The sequence below is a fragment of the Hypomesus transpacificus genome, chromosome 8 (genome assembly GCF_021917145.1).
Source record: "Hypomesus transpacificus isolate Combined female chromosome 8, fHypTra1, whole genome shotgun sequence".
NCBI lineage: Eukaryota > Metazoa > Chordata > Actinopteri > Osmeriformes > Osmeridae > Hypomesus > Hypomesus transpacificus.
In genome coordinates, this window is record NC_061067.1 from 12,472,865 (window position 1) to 12,494,769 (window position 21,905).

Consider the following 21,905-nt stretch of genomic DNA (forward strand, 5'->3'; position numbering starts at 1 on the left):
TGGTCAATCTGAGCACATATTCCGCAGCGTAGCAGCGTAGAGACAATTGGCGTGGGACACAACAGATCGCGTTCGACTTCATGCAGCACCGGCGTCGTCTGCAGCCGCCTGCAGCCCAGCTGACTTGAAGCAGCCAATGGCGTTCTCAGATTCAAGGCAGATTCCAGGCTGTCGGCACCGCCGGCGCTGCATGAAGTCGAACACACCTAATTGCTGCCGAGTTCATGCATAATTTGAATGCAGTAGCCAGTCCATACTGTGGTTTCACGAGAGGACGTGTGGTAGAGGGTTATGTTTCTCTCCAGGAGTGGTTACCATGCACAAGATGGCTGAGGGGAGAACTACGTCTTCCAGAATGCAACACGCAGACAGGTGCAAATGCCTCAGACCCTTTGATTGAAGAGAGAGCTCTGGTTTGGAAGAGAGAGAGTACAAAAGAGTGGACCCACACAACAAGCAGGGGGAGCGTACCTGTTACAAACTGAGTTTGATGCCAGAGGAACTTTGATCTGGCATACACCGTTGGTAGGATCCAAATGAGGAGCAACTTAATGAAGCCTGTTTTGCTTTAAAATAAAAATAATACATTTTTATAATTAAAATATTATGTTTGCTTCCTGAAATACTTTTTTGTTGGTGAATAAACCGGTTTCTTTGTTTGAACGCACTTTTGCCTGCTCTGTCTGGTTAAGACGCACTGCCCTACACCCCGCTTGGTGGTCCAGCCTCTCATGATCAGTGTTGGGAACGTTACCGTAATTAGTTACAGTTACTCGTTACCTATTTCAGAAGTAACTGCACTAGTTACTACATAGAAAAGTAATTAGTTACAAGGGAAAGTAACGTTTGCTTTACTTCTAATTCCCTGCTTCTATTATCAAATTAACGCACACAGATAGTTATAATATTTTTGTGTTGCAGTGGCACAGTGTGGGACAAGACAACTGTAAAATGTTATATCATTGTATGTTGCTAATTAGTTGCCTGAAGGCAACGGACTCAACTGTTGACATAGGTCGCATATCTTGACAACATACCTGGGGGATCAGTCTGCTTAGTTCTGCCTGTTTTACAGACTGGAAATACTCTGTTTAAAGCCACCCCATCAAGCCTCGGCTGTTTTGATCAAGTAGCTCCGACTGCTTGATCAGCGGAGCTAGCACTGGGTTCTTTCGCGATTAGCTTTGTAGAAGCGTGTTGTTTTACTAGGTGCTTGAGAAGATTATAATTACTATTCTTCGCAGTGGATAAAGTTCTCGCACCTGCACACAAACTACAACTAACCAGTATATTTTTATCCTTGTTTTATCCTGTCTCTCCTACACTGCTACAGTCGTGTTGCTTTTTTCCGGAATATGTGCTCAGATTCACCATAAACACATTAAAGATGCTGTAAAGCACATTCCATGATTTGCTTCTCAGTAGGGCTGCAACTAACGATTATTTTAGTAATCGATCAATCTGACGATTTTTTTTCCGATTAATCGATGAATCGGATAAAGAAAAAAAATGTTAATTTCCAACCCTTTATTCAAAAACAGAACTGACAGTGCAATTTCACAGTGCAAAAAATCTTCAGAATGTGCACAAACAGGCAAACAAAAATTGAAAGGTTGTGGAAGTAGGCCAGACTTTATTAGAATAATCTGGTTTATATGTAAGGTTTTTTGACACAATTTTGAAAAAAGTTACGATTTGCGAGGATTAAGCTATTTTCAAATATTGGTATACTTCCCAGACATTGTTAAGATACTCTGGTGTCTATTTGAGGTTTTATGTTCATAAAAGTTTATCAAAGTCTACATTTTTCAAAATGGTATGGGTAGTTTTCACCCGGTCCCTAACGCGACCCTGCAAAGTAGCGTCTTCCGAATATGAGACGAATGTCAAATACGAAACTAACTTCACCTCGGTCAATTAACACACCTTCTCGACGTATTTAGTGTGAAATGCTCCCACACTTTGGATGAATTAGGTCGTACTGATTTCTCCGCCATGTGTTTCAGAACAACGTTACTCAACAACATCTCTCCGATGGCCTTTCCTATACCTCCGCTCTGCTCCGCGCTCAACGAAACGTTAAAAAAAATACTCAAACATCTCCGCAACTTATTGAGTGGCATAATAATCGCGCGACACAACGAATTGATAATGAAATTCGTTGCCAACGCTTTTAATAATCGATTTTAATCGATTTCTTGTTGCAGCCCAACTTCTCAGTACATTATATCCGTGTGAAATTAGTTGCCTAAAGCATGTGCAAAGCGCGAAAACGTTGTCGCACTAAAATGTGAAGTTAGACCATTAAACACGTTTCTCACCCGTTTTCAGCCCAGGTTTTGTATAGGTGGGCCAATACCCGACCGATCTATGTTACAGCCACGTATCTACATCACAGCCACCTATCTCATTTACAATTACATTTATGCATTTAGCAGACGCTTTTATCCAAAGCGACTTCCAAGAGAGAGCTTTACAAAAGAGCATAGGTCACTGATCATAACAATGAGGTAGTCCCAAACATTGCAAGCAGCCAAAACATGAAGCATACATTGTGAAAAAACTAAACAAGTGCCAAAAGGGAAGACCCATAAGAGCATGCAGTTATACAAGTTACAAATTAAAACAACATGAACCACAAAAAAGTGCAGGACTGTACCTGTAGAAGAACAAGCAATAGTAAAATATTTCACAGCGAGTACAAGACTTAACTTCGTTATAACTAACCTACAAGAGCAACAAGTCACTCAATAAGAGTCATTGTGATCCTGGAGGAAACTAACAACAGGTCCAGCCAAGCATTCCTAAGTGCCGTTGTACTCCCGGAACAAGTGCGTCTTGAGCCTTTTCTTGAAGGTGGGGAGACAGTCAGTGTCCCTGATGGAGGTGGGGAGCTGGTTCCACCATTGGGGGGCCAGGCAGGAGAAGAGCTTGTGTTGGGACCTGGCAGTCTTGAGCGGTGGGACCACCAGGCAGTTGTCTGAGGAAGACCGTAGGTGACGGGTGGGGGTGTAAGGTTGCAGGAGAGACTTGATGTAGTCGAGGTGCTGTCCCGTTCACTGCTCGGAAGGTCAGTACCAGGGTCTTGAATCTGATACGGGCGTTGATGGGTAGCCAGTGGAGAGAGATGAGGAGTGGGGTAACATGGGAGCGTCTGGGTAGATTGTAGACCAGGCGGGCCGCTGCGTTCTGAATCCTCTGAAGAGGGCGGGTTGCACATGCTGGGAGACCAGCGAGCAGCGAGTTGCAGTAGTCCAACTTGGAGAGGACCATTGCTTGGACTAGCAGCTGGGTGGAGTGCTCAGACAGGTATCTCCTGATCTTCCGGATGTTGTAGTGGGTGAATCTACAAGACCGGGAGACTGCGGCAATGTGGGCCGTGAGGGAGACCTCGTCATCCATGGTAACCCCAAGGTTCCTGGCAGAGGATGAAGGGGTCACCGTCGCAGATCCCAGGGTGATTGACAGATCATGGGAGATGGAGGGTTTAGCCGGGATGATGAGAAGTTCTGTTTTGGCGAGGTTCAGCTGGAGGTGGTGCTCGGTCATCCAGGCGGAGATGTCTGTGAGGCAGGCCTCAATCCTAGCTGAGATCCCCGGATCTATCTACGTCACAGACGATCACAGACGGTTTATATAACCTGCATTCTGTTACTCAGCTGGTACGATGCAAAGACAAAGTAATAACACATAAAACACTTAGAGACTGCAGGTAGGTCTGTTCTGATACCTACAATTGATTTAGCTAGTTATTGCTGTTGTTGCTAAATTCAATAAATTTGAGGGGGCGGAGCTTCAGCTCCTTCAGGCGACACGCCCCCCCAGTCTCAAGCAGAGAAGACTGCTGATTTTCTCACGATTTCAAAGCCTAATTTAACATACTTGTCTGTGTTGTTTTTCATTAGAATTTGGATGGGTAGTTAACAACACATTCTTCTGTGGTGTGATGAATTTAAAACTCACTTTCAATTCCACTTTACAGCTTTAACACTTCTATATGAAGTGTGGTGAAGTAGTTTTTTGTCCCCAGGTGCCACAGTGGATCCTAGTATTGGAGTTCCATTGATGTTGGCTTTTCTCATACCTGCGCTTAACTCAGAGTTGGCATATTCCGAGTTGATTTAACTCATTCAAATCAGCTTTTCTGGAACCGAAAGGTCGGGGTTTCCCATTTTAGAGTAAATCAACTCAGTTCGGGGTTAGGTTCACAGTTTGTTAGGGTTAACTAATAACTAACTAGGGTTAGGCTAACAGCTAACCCTAACCCACTTTCTGGAGTACCCCCCAGGTTAAGTAGATCCTAACAAGGTTAACAAGACACTAACCTTTTTAACTAGATAATAACCAGGATAACTAGATAATACCCAGGTTAATTAGATTCAAATCAGGTTTGTATAATATGGCTGTCCTGTTGTCGCAGAGGCCTATTTTGTTGGATTATATTTTCCTTCTCTCTAAAAAAATTTAATGTATTGGATGTTTGAGTGTAACACACCTGGAAGGCAGACTTCTTTGGCTGCTTTTCCTCCTTCTTCTCCTCCTCCTCTTCCTCCTCCTCCTCGCTGTCTGACTCAAACAGGTAGTAGTTCCCACTCCTCACCACTAGAAGGACAGAACACACCTTTACAGCCAGTGGGATTATCCACAACTAATGACAATACCCTCACCACCTTTCTCATTCTCTTTAAACAGCAGTACTTAAAGTATAATTACAGCAAAAAATGACCAAATTTGTATCAATCCCATTTTTGTTTGTGTGTTGGGATTGTGATGTTCAGGGGATCCGGAGTTGGGGGGTACTCACTGGAGGCATGGTCCACCCAGGGCCTCCACCACTCCTTCCTTCTCCCTCCTTTCTTCTCTCTTTCCGTTTGACCTGAGGAAAAGGGGAGATCATGCTGCTATGCTAAAGAGACATTCAACTGTGTTTCATTCAACGCCCCACATGACTGGCTCTCACCCTGTTCCTGCTGCAGTCTGGGGGGGTCCTGGTGGGTCTCAGTGCTCTCCTGGACTAGAGTCAGCATCCTCTCCTTGCCTCTCTTGAACCTCTTCTGACGACTCTTAATCCGGTCCATCCTGACAGCACCAAAAGGCGGGTGTGTGTGGTACATGAAGAGTGTGTTTTCCATATGTGTGTGAACAGTATGTACTGTATGTGTGTATGTTCTCACTGTCTCTTCAGCAGGTCCATAGACTTCTTCTCCACCTCCAGTCTGGCTCTCACAGCCTTCACTATGGTGGCATGGAACAATTCCGCTCCTCTGAACACACATGTGCATGCCACGCACACAACACAATTGTCAATATAGTATGATTTGGTAAAGATTTTAAAATGTGGCTTTTACAAGAAACTCAACACCCTAATCTATGGAATAACACATTAGCTTTTATTAGATTTAAATACTGTCCATCATAATTTCTACATTAGTTTACAAAAATGTCAACACTCCACACACACCCCACACACACACCTGGAGGCAAGGATCTGAGCAGAGCGGATGTCCGCCACCACATGCAGGAAGTAGTAGCTCATAAATACACGTCGCTGTAGCAACAGGAAGGCAAAGCAGATACTGTCCCAGATGATGCCCGCCTCGTCGCTAGGCAACTCACACTGCTTATTGGCCTGCTGCTCTGCTGTAGGGTCAAAAACCACCATCATTATTAGCCTAACCATCAGACACAGACAGACAGGCAAACAAACAGACAGAGACATACAGACAGAAACAGACAGACGGACAGTTATAAATACAGCAAACCACCCAAGGCCACAGTGTACTTAAAAAGATAAGAAGTGGAAACTTGGATCTCCATCTCATTAGTAATGATGGCAAAAGTTTGGGTGAAGATATGCAACCCTGGGGTGCACTTGTATTTAAAACAAGTTGTTCAGATAATGCCACTCTCACTGTGAGATTGCATCATTAGTGCTTTTCCAACACCTCTAAGAAAATTTAAATGGCTCAAGTCCATTTCAAATGGACATTAGACAACTCACTATGACTCGCCATACACTTACTTAAAAAACTTGACAGGGCAACTAAAAAACCTAAGATCATTTAAAAGTGAAACGTGTTTTTTTAGGTACTGAAATAATAGTGTACAATTTCCATGACTGCGGCACTAAATGTTGATCAACCAACTTCTGAAACAGTTTTGTGATAGAAGTTCAGGAACACAGCTCTTAATCACACATCCTCAGACCATCAGGCCTAGTTTGGTTTACACACACCTCTGTACGCCTCACACATTTCCATTACACTGATTGAGGATTTGCAGCTGACGCGTTAGACAGTGAACATACAGCAGCAAGGTGACCTGAAAGTTTACGGTGTTAAAGTCCCCCAAAATAAAGATTGGCCTGACTAACATTTTATCCTATTCGTTATATCAGGGCTTACTCACACAGGACTTACTCACAGCAGGTAAGCCCTAAAGTTTTGCCCAGCAGTCACTAAATCTGATAAGGAAGGACAAACCAACCGCACACCTGTTTCGACCTTCAGCAATTAGTCTGAAACTCCCTGGGATCAAAAGAAATGTGAGGTAGAGTGCAACCCTATTAAAGGTCACATGAAATGCTGTTTTTGGATGCTTTCATATAGGCCTTAGTGGTCCCCTAATACTGTATCTGAAGTCTCTTTCCCGAAATTCAGCCTTGGTGCAGAATTATAGCCACTACGATTAGTCCCACAATGAGCTTTCCTCAGAACGCGCTGTTTCTGTGTCTGTAGGTTTAAATGCTAATGAGGAGGAGAGAGGCGGCACCATGCGCTAATGTTTACAGTGGATGTATCGCAATGGCTCGTAGACCCGTTGCTGTAAGATGCCTCAAATTTGCCCATTCTCATCTGATAACCCTGGTTTGCAGAGCTGCACACTCAGGGCCTCATGTACTAACGCTTTTGCGCCCACTTCAGGTGTAGGGTGAGTTCAGGTAATGTGGGACATCAGGTAAAGTGGGACAGTTTTGATGCATTTTGATGCATTTTGATGATTTAATATGTGCAAAACCGACATCCAATCACCAGAGCTGATCTTGACTCATAAATACAACACTTCTAGTCACTATGCAGGGGTCTTTATTTGTCTGACATCATCTGAGTATGCGTGATCTGGCTTGACAGGAGGTCCGTACAGAAAAAACGCATTGAAAGTTCAGCGGCATATGACATTCTATTTCTCAATGATAAGGCTGGCAAAGGAATTAAAATTAAGTTACAATGAGTACTATTGCAGCATAATGAAGGGTTTTAACCACTGATTGAAACACACAAAAATGTGTAAAATAATGCTTTGTTAGAAGAAAAAAAATAAGTTTTATGTGACTGTCCCACATTACCTGATCATCTCAGGTAATGTGGGACAGCATTCTTCAGGTAAAGTGTGACATCTAGTAATGCTGTGTTTATGCTATAAAAGTAATTTAATTCGACAGTTTTTAAATGTTTGATACCAATGCATCATACTGCACTTAAGTTCCCAACTAAATAACAACTTATACTGTCATCGAACCAGCGCTCTCAGACTTGTAAGCGTGACCGCTAACGCCAGTCCAACAAACTGCTAACGCAGCTTGACTAGCTAGTTAGCACATAGACTGCAGATCACTAAGGTTTACACCAGTTACACTTTATGCCTATTGTATAAGTCAAACCCCACAACTAAATGAATCTTGTCACACCCTTGCACCTAGCATTGTTATTGTTATTATTGTTGTATATAAACAAATTATTATTATATTAGCATTTTGCAGACTACAGGCTGACAGACGATGACTGTCCCACTTTACCAGACAAGCTGTCCCACATTACCTGAAAATGCTGCCTGAGTGAGATAGGGGGTCATGTTATGTTTGAAATTGTGTAGCTTCTATAATTTTGTGTAGGCCTATTCCCATTTCATTCCAACATGAAAATGTTCCTAAGCCCTAAAACGATTTTCAAAAACACCACTGGGGCGAGTTAACAGTTATTTTGCAAGTCTACTGGAGCCTCTACCAAAAAGTGTCCCACATTACCTGGAATCAACCCTATTTGTTTTGCAATTTGCGCGTTAAAGCATGGTGAGGTATGTACAAACATGCCGCAATGAGGTAAAAGCGCAGCAGTAGCGGAGCCAGAGGGGTGTCCGGGGTGGCACTGGACACCCCTGACATCTGATTGGCCACCCCGGGTGCCACCCCAAAATGTAATTCGCTACTGGAAATATGATGATGATTGACATCTCATTTGACCTCTTGTTGAAAGAAGCATTTATTTTGCTGCGTTGCGGTGCATTATTCAAATCGAAGAGACACGTTTGTTGCGAGATACAGAAGAATAAGAACAGACAGCAGAATAGAGAATATTTCCACAGCTCCACAAGTTCTCTTCGCGATTGAAAAATAGTATTTGAAGTAAGTTTTAAGGTTTGCATTGGGTTTAGGTTTCCTGAACATTTTTTACGTAGTCAATGTTGATTAGCCTACAGTAGCTGTGTAAGTTAATGTTAGAACTTCGACTCCAATAACAGACAAACTGAGACAGTCAGTAATTGTACTCCGATTTTACAGTTCTTGTGCGGTTTATATTTCAAAGCAGGTTATAATCCGGTTTTAGAACAAAAAAGTGGCTTTGTCTCAAGATAAGACCGTGCAGCTAATTTAATGCTCAACACTTGAACGAGGGCTTATTACTTGAAAGAGGAATTATTTAGGCTACTGTGTTGTCTCAGTTACTCTATCAGGGCTTGGAAATACAGTGACTTACTAAAGTAGGCAAATGGCTAGTAGTACAAAACATTTCATAATAATTTCAGTTAATTGAACAGCTGCAAGACCCAGTGAAATGTTATAGGCTAGCTATCTTTAGCAAAATAACGCTAGGATCGCTAGGCTAACAACATTACTAATTCAACTTTGGTAGTGTAACCGAACTCTTTGTAAGTTCGTTTTAGATCTAATTGTATATGATCCTGTAGACAAAAAGACACGGACGCGGTCTCTTTTCATAACTTGTATTTTACCACTGCTCTTCTTGACATCGCTATTCGAACAGCCCTCCTCACTGATTTCACAAATGCGTTCAGCATCAAGCCTACGGCAACTCCCGAGGGACAAAACATCGTTGTCACATAGAAAGGTCTGCTACAGTAGGTTATCCTCAGGAATTGCAAATTAGCTAAACTTATAGTTTATCTAAAATAATTTTGTAGACATAACAATGGATTCTGTCACTAAATGAGTGACTTGCCTTTATTGGCTTGGTTGAGCACCAAATTATCTATATTTTTCAGGTCCATTTCTGCTTGATTTCTGCTACCTTTGTTTGGGTGTGTAAATTCACTTTGTTTTGTAAATAAACTATGCACTGTGTTATTTCTGTAACACATAAATGCTATTATAAGTCCCTGGTGCTTGAGCTTTTTTCCCCAAAAATATTTAGGATGTTCCAGCACTTATAGACCCAGATTATACTGTACATATTATTGAAAACAGTGAACCAAGACTCCGGACTATGGACCCCCTGAAGTAGCCCTGGTCACCCCTTGGCCACCCCATGTATAAAACTCTAGTTCCGCCACTGGTTACAAGCCAACTGGTTTTCAAGCCAGAAAGAAAATATATTTATAGACTATAAATATATTTTCTTAAATCTGTTTCTTTATACGTCGTTGGGATGTAGTGCATGACTTATACAGTCATGTTCGCCGCAATGGATATGAAATGTAGCTTGAAAAAATCCAGTAATATGTTTGTGAATGTGTGACGAATCTGGTGACCGAGACAGACAACCGCTGCAGATGTGAAGGGAACACAGCACGCGCACGCGTAGGGAAACCAGTTGGCTTGAAAAACAAGCGGAGCTGGTTCATGAAGGAGGACGCGAGACATAGCGCGTCACTAGCAACGCGGCATATTGTGCTGCAGGGCACTCCCTCCTAATTGGGCGGGGTATATAGCGGGGTATCCCGGCATATGCATCGCTAGTGCGACATAGACATCAGTCTTCCTGCTGCCTCCGCATCCCCGGCCTCCTCCCTTGGTTCTGTTTTCTGTTGTAAGGGGAATGCGTCGCTGCTCTCTGCTCGGAGGTCCAGACGGTGTCTCGTGGATGCGGCAGGGAGCCGATGCGAGCAGAACCACAATGCCAAATCAAATGTACAATCATGTATTGTATAGTGTGCAATAAAGTAGTAGTAAAGACATACGAGTCCTCCTGCCTGAACCAGTTGGCTTGTAACACCGGCTCCCTTAAAAAAAGACGTTGTTTGGCTGTCATTATTTGAGCGGTCTTTCATTTCTCGCAACTACGTACAGTTTGAACTACGTTTTAAAATAACGAGATATGAAACGTAAACAGACCCAAATAACACTACTTCAGTGTTTTCAAAAGTATGTCGGGTCGGGTGATACTGCAGCTCCCACAGTCTGAGATCATGATGACCCGATCGTAAACGTTACCACAGAAAACAAGCCAGAAAATTCTACCGCAACGTTACTGTTAACTTGTAGGCTAAATGTCAGTAACTTACATATGATATCGTATGTCTGTGCGTGTGCCTGAGTACAGCAGTTAACAGAATACAATGTTTATATTTCCTTGTTTCAGATGATGAGAGAGATGGTGAGAAGTCCTGGCCAGCATTGTGGACTATTATAAGTCAGGATTTAGCAGACAGTCTTATCCAGAGCGACTTACAGTAAGTACAGGGAAATGGTTAGAGTGGAGGGACTGAAAGTTAGGAACAGTAGATATCAGCACACTTGCTGACATACAAACGCAGTTTGTATATGGAAACGTCACAGTGCTTGGTGTATGGGGTCAGGGGCAATTCTAGGATCAGACCTTTAGGGGTGCTCAGCACCCAATGAGAATGTGACTTGAATACAGTGCCTTGCAAAAGTGCTAAACGTCCTCGCTAAAATAAATCCCTAATTTCACTGGATAACAATTAATACATGTATGTATTATTATGCAAACTATTGAATGAATAAAAAAACTAAGGATGTCCCTTTCTTCATGACCTACCAGCATCAAATTATAAAAAACATTTATTATTATTTTTAGGGGTGCTGAGATGGAATTTAGGGGCGCTTGAGCACCCCTAAAAGGGTCTAAAATCGCCACTGTATGGGGTGTCGCGATGGGACAGGCGAGTATGAGGCTGGAAGGGGAAAATCACAGTATACTTACTACAAAAACATAGACTACTATAGATTATCTCTGGCTAGCGAGCTAGCTAGCTAGTTATCTTAAATCCATTCCCAGGTGTCAATAGTCATAGATAACAAACTGTCGCTAGTTTACACTTGAAATTGAAATAAAAGCAGTCTATAGTTAATGTTGTGTAAAACTTTTCTTCAAAGATGACATAATTAAAAGGATAAATGCCTCAGGGAGAGACAGGAAAATCCATGATTATTTTGCCAACACGTGCACCAGAGACCCTCAAGCAGCAACTAGCACGACAGAGAATGTAGCAGAAAGAGAAAAAGGAAACAGAAGGAGCTAGTGGAGAAAGCAGAACAGGTGCAGAAAGGGAAGAAGCCAGTGCCAGTGAATGTTCAGGAGGCAAGTTGTCAGTGACAGAGCAAGAAGAGGAGAGTGATGACTGAATCATAAACAAGTCTGCCCTCCAGGCGTCTCATTTATAAAACTGTGCGTAGGGTTCTTACTAAAAGTGTACGTACGCCCAAAAACCTAAAATGGCGTACGCACACAAAAATTCAGATTTATAAAACCGTGCTTACGCACAGCTGTACGCAACGTTCCCTTTATAAATCACAGATTACCCACAAGTGTGCGTACGTGAATCAGCATTGTACCCCGCCCTGAACACGCCCATTTGTAACCATAAATAGTCAATGCAAAGCACCTGATGAATGCTAATCTAGTATCTCATCATGACCCTGGCATGCGATTGTTCTTTACAGTGAATCACAGCGCATGACAACTTCTCAGACACCTTTAGCCTATTGGTGGAGCCCGAAAATTTGGTGGCCGGTAGATCACCAATTAAAAAACTGTGCGAGTGGCGTCAACTGTGCCAGGGATACCGCGAATCGACGTACAATTTGAAAACAAAAGCGTCTTGTTATGAGCAGTAATCTATTAAAGTCTGGATTGATAACGAGGACGTAGAGTGTAGGGATTGCACGGGATCTTAACGACTGTATTTCCAGTTTTTGACATATGAGGATATTTGCACAGTATTAAAGAAATATATGTAGTTATACACTGTGTTCTGCAGTTACTTAAAGGTAGGATATGTGATGTTATCCTGTATTCCATGCAGTCGGGGAATCTCCCCCTCCTGCACGCCCGTAGTGGACAATCTGATGGTGAGGAAGCGCTGATTTTTTTGTTAAAATTTGAGTTGGATTGTACAAGGTGTTTATGGAACAAGAATCACTTAGTACAAGCGCAAATAACACTGCTGGATGAAATCTTCATGATAATTATGAAATTGAATTAAAAAAACGTGTGTGAGGAAAACAAAATATATAAATATTACGAGTAATGTTCTTCCCACATTTAATTTCTGCAGTCTGACTACAGTATGGTCATCTGCGTCGCCAATTCCAACTGTTTCCAAAATGTGCGTAGGCCTACGGGAGGGTCAGAGTTTGCGTGGAGGACCGCACATTCTCCCATCAAGTTTGTTTTTTATAAATCACAACCTTAGCGTGGAAAGTGGCGTACGCACATTTTCAGCCCCGTTTTGAGCATACGCAAGCTTTATAAATGAGACCCCAGGTGAGTGGTTATCAGTAGCTGAAGAATGGGACAGGGTCGGTCGGGTTATGGCAAACAAAATAATTTTAAGGCTGGCCATATAATAAACATATTTATTCAATTTGTAAAATGTTAATGATAAGTCTTGATGATTAGCATGTTTAGTCTTAAAAAACAACAAAAAAACAACATGTCATTGTAAGTGGATAGCACTTTTGTTAAAAATGATTGATACTAATGGGATTCTTTGGTGTTTTACAGACATTTCCAAGTCCAGGGTTGAAGCTCCAGCACAACCTCAACTAAATTTCCCCAAGACACTCTAGGGAGACCGAAACAGGAGCTTCAAGGCTGAGTGGTATGTAGTCCTAGCCTGACGTTGTCATACTCATAATTCTAGTCAGAATATGAGTCTGAGAACTCTCCGTTGGGCTTTGACTACAGGGCGTGTTTCAAACAAGCCTGGAAAACAAATGCCTCTTAGCTCAATTGGATAAATCTACAACCAATCAGAGCAACAGAGTATGTGACGTGTGTTAAGCGCCGCATAGTTGTTGTCAACAGAACTAAACTGAAAGGCAGCTAAATCTTTACTGACTAAACTGCAAGCAGACTTGAAGTATGCTTGAACAATGAATACAAACGATTTTTGCCGGTGTTGTAAAATTAATTTAAGGGTAGGGGGAGTACTTGTTCACAGGGTCAACCTTTTAGAGCGAAACAATAAAGGGCAATGCATATACAAACAAGTTCTCCGTTTAGGATTACAACTCCACAAAAGAAAAGGAGAAACCACAATGGCCACTGGGTTTTCATTGTGTCCCATCTTCTTTGCGACCATCGGGGCCAACTGATAAATTAAACTTTTACCGAATCCTGTAGGAAGGACGGCAAAAACATATTTTCCATCGACAAATGCCTTGATTGTATGTATTATTATGCAAACTATTGAATGAATAAAAAAACTAAGGATGTCCCTTTCTTCATGACCTACCAGCATCAAATTATAAAAAACATTTATTATTATTTTTAGGGGTGCTGAGATGGAATTTAGGGGCGCTTGAGCACCCCTAAAAGGGTCTAAAATCGCCACTGTATGGGGTGTCGCGATGGGACAGGCGAGTATGAGGCTGGAAGGGGAAAATCACAGTATACTTACTACAAAAACATAGACTACTATAGATTATCTCTGGCTAGCGAGCTAGCTAGCTAGTTATCTTAAATCCATTCCCAGGTGTCAATAGTCATAGATAACAAACTGTCGCTAGTTTACACTTGAAATTGAAATAAAAGCAGTCTATAGTTAATGTTGTGTAAAACTTTTCTTCAAAGATGACATAATTAAAAGGATAAATGCCTCAGGGAGAGACAGGAAAATCCATGATTATTTTGCCAACACGTGCACCAGAGACCCTCAAGCAGCAACTAGCACGACAGAGAATGTAGCAGAAAGAGAAAAAGGAAACAGAAGGAGCTAGTGGAGAAAGCAGAACAGGTGCAGAAAGGGAAGAAGCCAGTGCCAGTGAATGTTCAGGAGGCAAGTTGTCAGTGACAGAGCAAGAAGAGGAGAGTGATGACTGAATCATAAACAAGTCTGCCCTCCAGGCGTCTCATTTATAAAACTGTGCGTAGGGTTCTTACTAAAAGTGTACGTACGCCCAAAAACCTAAAATGGCGTACGCACACAAAAATTCAGATTTATAAAACCGTGCTTACGCACAGCTGTACGCAACGTTCCCTTTATAAATCACAGATTACCCACAAGTGTGCGTACGTGAATCAGCATTGTACCCCGCCCTGAACACGCCCATTTGTAACCATAAATAGTCAATGCAAAGCACCTGATGAATGCTAATCTAGTATCTCATCATGACCCTGGCATGCGATTGTTCTTTACAGTGAATCACAGCGCATGACAACTTCTCAGACACCGTTAGCCTATTGGTGGAGCCCGAAAATTTGGTGGCCGGTAGATCACCAATTAAAAAACTGTGCGAGTGGCGTCAACTGTGCCAGGGATACCGCGAATCGACGTACAATTTGAAAACAAAAGCGTCTTGTTATGAGCAGTAATCTATTAAAGTCTGGATTGATAACGAGGACGTAGAGTGTAGGGATTGCACGAGATCTTAACGACTGTATTTCCAGTTTTTGACATATGAGGATATTTGCACAGTATTAAAGAAATATATGTAGTTATACACTGTGTTCTGCAGTTACTTAAAGGTAGGATATGTGATGTTATCCTGTATTCCATGCAGTCGGGGAATCTCCCCCTCCTGCACGCCCGTAGTGGACAATCTGATGGTGAGGAAGCGCTGATTTTTTTGTTAAAATTTGAGTTGGATTGTACAAGGTGTTTATGGAACAAGAATCACTTAGTACAAGCGCAAATAACACTGCTGGATGAAATCTTCATGATAATTATGAAATTGAATTAAAAAAACGTGTGTGAGGAAAACAAAATATATAAATATTACGAGTAATGTTCTTCCCACATTTAATTTCTGCAGTCTGACTACAGTATGGTCATCTGCGTCGCCAATTCCAACTGTTTCCAAAATGTGCGTAGGCCTACGGGAGGGTCAGAGTTTGCGTGGAGGACCGCACATTCTCCCATCAAGTTTGTTTTTTATAAATCACAACCTTAGCGTGGAAAGTGGCGTACGCACATTTTCAGCCCCGTTTTGAGCATACGCAAGCTTTATAAATGAGACCCCAGGTGAGTGGTTATCAGTAGCTGAAGAATGGGACAGGGTCGGTCGGGTTATGGCAAACAAAATAATTTTAAGGCTGGCCATATAATAAACATATTTATTCAATTTGTAAAATGTTAATGATAAGTCTTGATGATTAGCATGTTTAGTCTTAAAAAACAACAAAAAAACAACATGTCATTGTAAGTGGATAGCACTTTTGTTAAAAATGATTGATACTAATGGGATTCTTTGGTGTTTTACAGACATTTCCAAGTCCAGGGTTGAAGCTCCAGCACAACCTCAACTAAATTTCCCCAAGACACTCTAGGGAGACCGAAACAGGAGCTTCAAGGCTGAGTGGTATGTAGTCCTAGCCTGACGTTGTCATACTCATAATTCTAGTCAGAATATGAGTCTGAGAACTCTCCGTTGGGCTTTGACTACAGGGCGTGTTTCAAACAAGCCTGGAAAACAAATGCCTCTTAGCTCAATTGGATAAATCTACAACCAATCAGAGCAACAGAGTATGTGACGTGTGTTAAGCGCCGCATAGTTGTTGTCAACAGAACTAAACTGAAAGGCAGCTAAATCTTTACTGACTAAACTGCAAGCAGACTTGAAGTATGCTTGAACAATGAATACAAACGATTTTTGCCGGTGTTGTAAAATTAATTTAAGGGTAGGGGGAGTACTTGTTCACAGGGTCAACCTTTTAGAGCGAAACAATAAAGGGCAATGCATATACAAACAAGTTCTCCGTTTAGGATTACAACTCCACAAAAGAAAAGGAGAAACCACAATGGCCACTGGGTTTTCATTGTGTCCCATCTTCTTCGCGACCATCGGGGCCAACTGATAAATTAAACTTTTACCGAATCCTGTAGGAAGGACGGCAAAAACATATTTTCCATCGACAAATGCCTTGATTGCGTCTCTCTGTTCCTCTTTCAAAATTAATGCGCTGTCGATGTCTTCTAAAACAGACTCGATGGCAGAATCATAACATCCCAGATCTCCAGCGGTAGCCATGTTTGTTCAAAACGAATTCAACTTAAGCGCTCTTTTGTGTCGTGGGTGATTACGTTACTGTTGATCATCTGTCCATCATCGTATAAAGCCAGCCCTGGCAATTTTATTGGTTCGCCCAGATTCTGGTTTTCTGTAGTTGGTCCCCAATACGAGACCCTCCAGACCCAACTTCCCGACCAAATTTTTTTGGGGGCGGGGAGAAGTTGGGCTGGCAGCCAGGCTAATGTAGTCCACCCCTGGGTAGAATACTCCATAAGTGAAGACTACCTTTTGCTATGCTTGCAGGCATTTCAGTTTACCTGGCCATGGTGAGTCTACATTTACTTCAGGTTTCAAAAACTGGAAAAAAGCTACCTATACAGACGGAGATCTACTGTGCTGCACACAGTAGATCTGAGCATCACAAGAATGCCATGCAAGCATGGAAAGAACACCAAATTGCAGAAACAAATCATGGATCTCTAATGGGACAATTAAATAAAGAGTACAACAAAACTGTAGAAGAGAACAGGGGGTACATCAAAACTCTTGCTGAAGTGGTCCTTCATTGTGCAACCGAGAACATTGCTCTGCGAGGGCATTGTGAATCTGTGGCCATAAGAAGGAAAGGGAACTTTTTAGGTATGTTGAATATCATAGCAAACCATGACGAAAAGATTTAGAAAAAGATGGATGGTCCCAGAAATGCTAAATATACAAGTCCTGACATACAAAATGAGATTTTGTCATGCTTAGCAGAGATGGTGCGCACATCAATAATACAAGAAGTCAAGGAAAGTGGTGCTTTTAGCATACTTGTGGATGAGACTACAGACAAAGTCTTTAGTCAAATAATTTTGGGGGGAATTTGAGGTAACAGAGAAGCTAGATGCGGAGAGCTTGACAAAAAAAAAAATTCACCTCTTGTCAAGATATGGTCTAGAATATAAGAGTAACCTTGTTGGGCAGTCTTATGACGGGGCTGCAATTATGAGTGGCAAGCACAGCGGTGTACAGGCCCGAATTAGGGAAGTAGCAAAGCTGGCATTCTACGTTCACTGTAACGCACATTGCCTTAATCTGGTGCTTGTGGACACCGTGAGAGGGATCCCAGAAGCTGAATGCTTCTTTTCCTTGTTAAAACAGCTGTACATCTACATGTCTGGATCGGCATCCCAGTGCATCCCAAATGGTTACAGGTGCAACAGGAGATGTATACAGGTGCACATAGAGAGTTGCAAGTGTTGAGTGACACACAGTGGGTCTCCTCTATATTCTGCCTGTCGTAGTTTGTGGGATAGGTTGCCAGCAGTTGTAAAAGTGCTTGAGGAACTGGGTGGTGAGAACAGTAGCGAGAGGTCAGTAGGTGCCAGAGGTCTTTTGCCTCAGATTGATTTACAATTCATTCTATTTCTTGCCATATTTAAGAAACTTCTGGGAGATGCAAAATTACTGTCAGACATGCTCCAGTCTTCCTCTCTTGATTTGGCCAAAGCAGTGGATCTTGTGGAGGCACTTATTAGTACTTCTGAATCTTACAGGAGTGAGCAGGTGTTTGGCGATTTGTGGGACACTGTTTTGGAGCTTGCAAAGCAATGTAATGTCTCTATAGACACTGCTCCAAAACCGAAGAGAACATTAAGTTCAAAGCTACAGGAATAACATGTTCTGTCTACTTTGGGCAGCCAAGAAACAGGCAATGGCAAAGATTATTACAGGACAGGAATCTTTAATCTGGTTCTGGACCGGATGCTCAGTGAGCTCAGGAACAGATTCTCCAATCAGAATTGTGACATAATGCGTGGAATACAAGCTTTAAATCCAAGTAGCAAAAGCTTCTATGACAAAGATAAACTTTTTGTATTTGCCAAATTGCATGGGTGTGACCTTGTAGTCCTTGAGCATGAGCTCCACCAAGTTAAAAGAGTCTGAAGGCCGAAGGGTGTTGTTTCAGCAGCGTAAATTGATTTTTTGAGTTTTGTGGGAGTTGTCCCCAAAAAGGGCAATATTGCCGCAATTAACATGGCAAGGGAGACAACTTGTCAAACCATTACGACCGTTAACATTGTAGACAAATTGTAGACCTACCAAATTGACTTAACATATATATATATATGCATTTAGGCCTACTGATAATTAGCGTAATTTGATGAGCTGTCTGAAACCGTTCTGACAGTAGGCTAGCCTATGGCCAATATTTTCAACAGGAGATTGAGAATAATATTAGCCCAAAAGAGAACGTGGCAGCAATTGAAAATTGTAGGTTGCCGGATCGATGTTGTGTCCTTGGGCAAGGCACTTCACCCTACTTGCCTCGGGGGAAATGTCCCTGTACTTACTGTAAGTCGCTCTGGATAAGAGTGTCTGCTAAATGACTAAATGTAAATGTAAAGGCCTTATTTTATGTCAATTAACCAATGGCTTTTGAAAACAGATAAAGTGACATTACTTCTTAACTTGTTAATTTAAATTAATATATTTTTTGGAGATGAAGTAGGCCTAAACACGTGAATCATTCATTTCTGCACTTCAAAAAGTCTGAATTTACGTTTCCGAACACGGACTAAAGTGCTTTGCGCGCAGGAATTTACTCGACGGAACTGTCTTTTGAGATTCTGTTTCCGCCTGTTTAAAAATTATTTTGTTGTAATTGTTTTTCTTTATGTATTATGGGCCGTGTGGGGTGTAACGTTTTTGCTTTTCTCTCTCTTTATGTATACATATGTATATATTATCGAAATACAGTTTACCCAAATAAATTATCACCTAAAATGACAATTCATATTGTGTCTTTCTGTCAGTTGCACTAAAAACATCCCCGTCTCATGTAAAGGTCCCGAACCCCCTCACATAATCATTACACATCGCACTCGCATATTATCTAAGCACCCATTCCAATAACATGGGATTATCAATAAGACATCATTAGTGTCCATAAAACTAGATGAGCCATTAGAAAACTGCTGCTCTGAGTGATGCAGTGTGTGAGTTTTAAAATAGTAGTTTTTGACAATCATGTGCCACCCCAAATAAAAGACTGGCCAGAGCTGCCCCCCCCAGAAATAATGTCCTGGCTACGCCCCTGTGTGGGACCTCATATACAAAGGTGTGTGCCTTTCCAAATCAAGTCCAATCAACTGAATTTACCACAGGTGGACTCCAAGGAAGTTGTAGAAACATCTCAAGGATGATCAGTGGAAACAGGATGCACCTGAACTCAATTTTGAGTGTCATGGCAAAGGCTGTAAATACTTTGGTAGATATGACAAGCTTTTTTCACTTTATCATTATGGGGTATTGTGTGTAGAATTTTGAGAGAAAAAATGAATTTCATCAATTTTGGAATACAGCTGTAACATAACAACATATGGAAAAAGTGAATACTTTCCAGATGCACTGTACTCCGCATACAGTGCATACACTGTACTGTGTTTGATTATACACTGCAAGTAATCTATTCAACTACTGCCACTAGACTCAATTATCTCCCCAGTCTTTTAGACCAGTGGTTCCCAACCCTGGTCCTCAGGGCACCCCTGTCCTGCATGTTATAGATGTTTCCCTGCTCCAACACACCTGATTTAAATGAATGGTCAGAAGCAGGCTTCTGCAGAGCTGGATAACGACCCATTAATTTGAATCAGGTGAGTTGGAGCAGGGAAACATCTAAAACATGCAGGACAGGGGTGCCCTGAGGACCAGGGTTGATAACCACTGTTTTAAACCATCCTTTGTTTCTTTTCTTTGTTTATTTAGTCATTCAAACTCAAGTTGTTCTACTTTCCATACTAAACCCATAACATATCCAACACTGCTCATTCTATATTTCTATTACCGCAATAAATCCTGGTGAATATTTTAACTTGAGTAACTAGTGTTTGCTAGTGTCATGTTATAAGATCTGATCCACTCTTAAACACAAAGTCCTTTCTTTAGTATACTGATTCATACATATTAAATATATATGTAAATAATGTATAACTCAATACTTGATTATATAAGTATCTCCTATTTCTTAAAGACCACACCCCGCTCATCATCTTGATGATTATGATCATCCCCATCATCATCACCTCCATCAGTATCATCATCACTATCATCACCACCATCATCATCACGTACATCAGTATCATCATCACTATCATCATCATCATCATTATCATCATCACTTTGACAGAGGGCTCTGTCACTTGCCAGGCACACCTGTAGAAAGGCCGTCGATGGTTGCTAGTTAAATCTCCGTGTGTGCACACTCTAAGTTCCGCTAACCGTACCAGAGCATATACGCTACCATACACGCCACCTATATTTCCATTCTTGCAGTCAACCCAGTACACACACTCATGCGCACAGTAGGGTTTCTCTTAGTTTATTGATGTAATATCTGTACTGTTGTAGTGTTTTGTGTTGAGCGTGCTGTCAATAGTCTATTCAACCGTCTAGGTCACTGGCTTCCGGGTATGGCACACGAGGAGGGCCAACTAGAACGGGAGTCATGGGGTTGGAATAAATGGTGCCGTTGCCGTGCTGCGCAGGGGCAGTGCGAGTGTGGGACAGTACCATTTATCGTTTTGACAAACAGACACATAGTTATCAGGGTTTACCTTACAAAAGGGATGATTAGTGTTGAGCCTGTATTGTATGTGTCTGCATATTGCATATACTGGTATTGGTCTGTAAATTGCACTGTCAGTGATGTTAAGTAGCATTGTTTTGAGCAAAGGACCTGGGAGCTCTTCCCGACAATCATCATCACTATCATCGCCACCATTTTTATCATCATCCTCATCATCATCAATATCATCACCATCATCACCACCATTATCACCATTGTCACCATTATCATCATCGTTATCCTTAGCATCATAAAATTATCATCATCACCATCAATACCATCATAGTATACATTGTCTTCTTACGTTTGGAGTATCCTTTGATGGTGCAGGCCAGGCTGAAGAGCTGTATCAGCCAACAGTGATTGACAACTAGTGCTTTGATGTAACCACAGGCAAGAACCTGAGGAAAGTACAAACCAGTTAGACACAACCACAGTATGTGTGTCTACATGTGTGTGTGTGTGTGTCCCGTGCTACTTACTGACAGGATGTTCTTCATGGTGATGACAAACACATTGTAGGCGATGAGGAAGTCCCAGTAGTGAAGGATGCTGTTGATAGGCTTAAGCAAAAGCTCTCCTCCGAACAACAGCAGGTAGAAGCAGGCCACCAAGTAGCCCATGCAGAAGATGCTGATCCTGGTGGTGCCAGTGATGAAGATGATGGTGAGAACGAACCAGAACAGGTAGCTGAAGATGATGACCTTCAACATGTCCAGATACGACCTGGGAGAGGAGGGAGACACAAAACACTTCCTCTGTGGTGTCATGTCCTAATAAACCTGCAGTGTAGAAAGTCAGGGGCGGAGCTAACATGCAGTGTATAAACTCAGGTGCGTGGATAACCTGCAGTGTTGAAGG

The 21,905-nt window shown here is 41.9% G+C and overlaps 1 protein-coding gene across 3 annotated transcripts in view; it reads right to left on the reverse strand.

The window, feature by feature from the left end:
• Positions 1–21,905, reverse strand: part of LOC124470080 (piezo-type mechanosensitive ion channel component 2-like) — a 180,005-nt gene that overhangs the window by 29,809 nt on the left and 128,291 nt on the right. For 2 of the 3 annotated variants that reach the window (XM_047023791.1, XM_047023793.1), the window contains 7 exons: positions 21,527–21,770; positions 21,349–21,445; positions 5,475–5,640; positions 5,175–5,264; positions 4,961–5,079; positions 4,805–4,876; positions 4,496–4,602 (listed from right to left, as the gene is read on the reverse strand). In XM_047023791.1, the coding sequence (XP_046879747.1) occupies positions 4,496–4,602; positions 4,805–4,876; positions 4,961–5,079; positions 5,175–5,264; positions 5,475–5,640; positions 21,349–21,445; positions 21,527–21,770 (895 nt within the window). The remainder of the gene's footprint in view (positions 1–4,495; positions 4,603–4,804; positions 4,877–4,960; positions 5,080–5,174; positions 5,265–5,474; positions 5,641–21,348; positions 21,446–21,526; positions 21,771–21,905) is intronic. The other variant, XM_047023792.1, reaches the window with a different exon arrangement.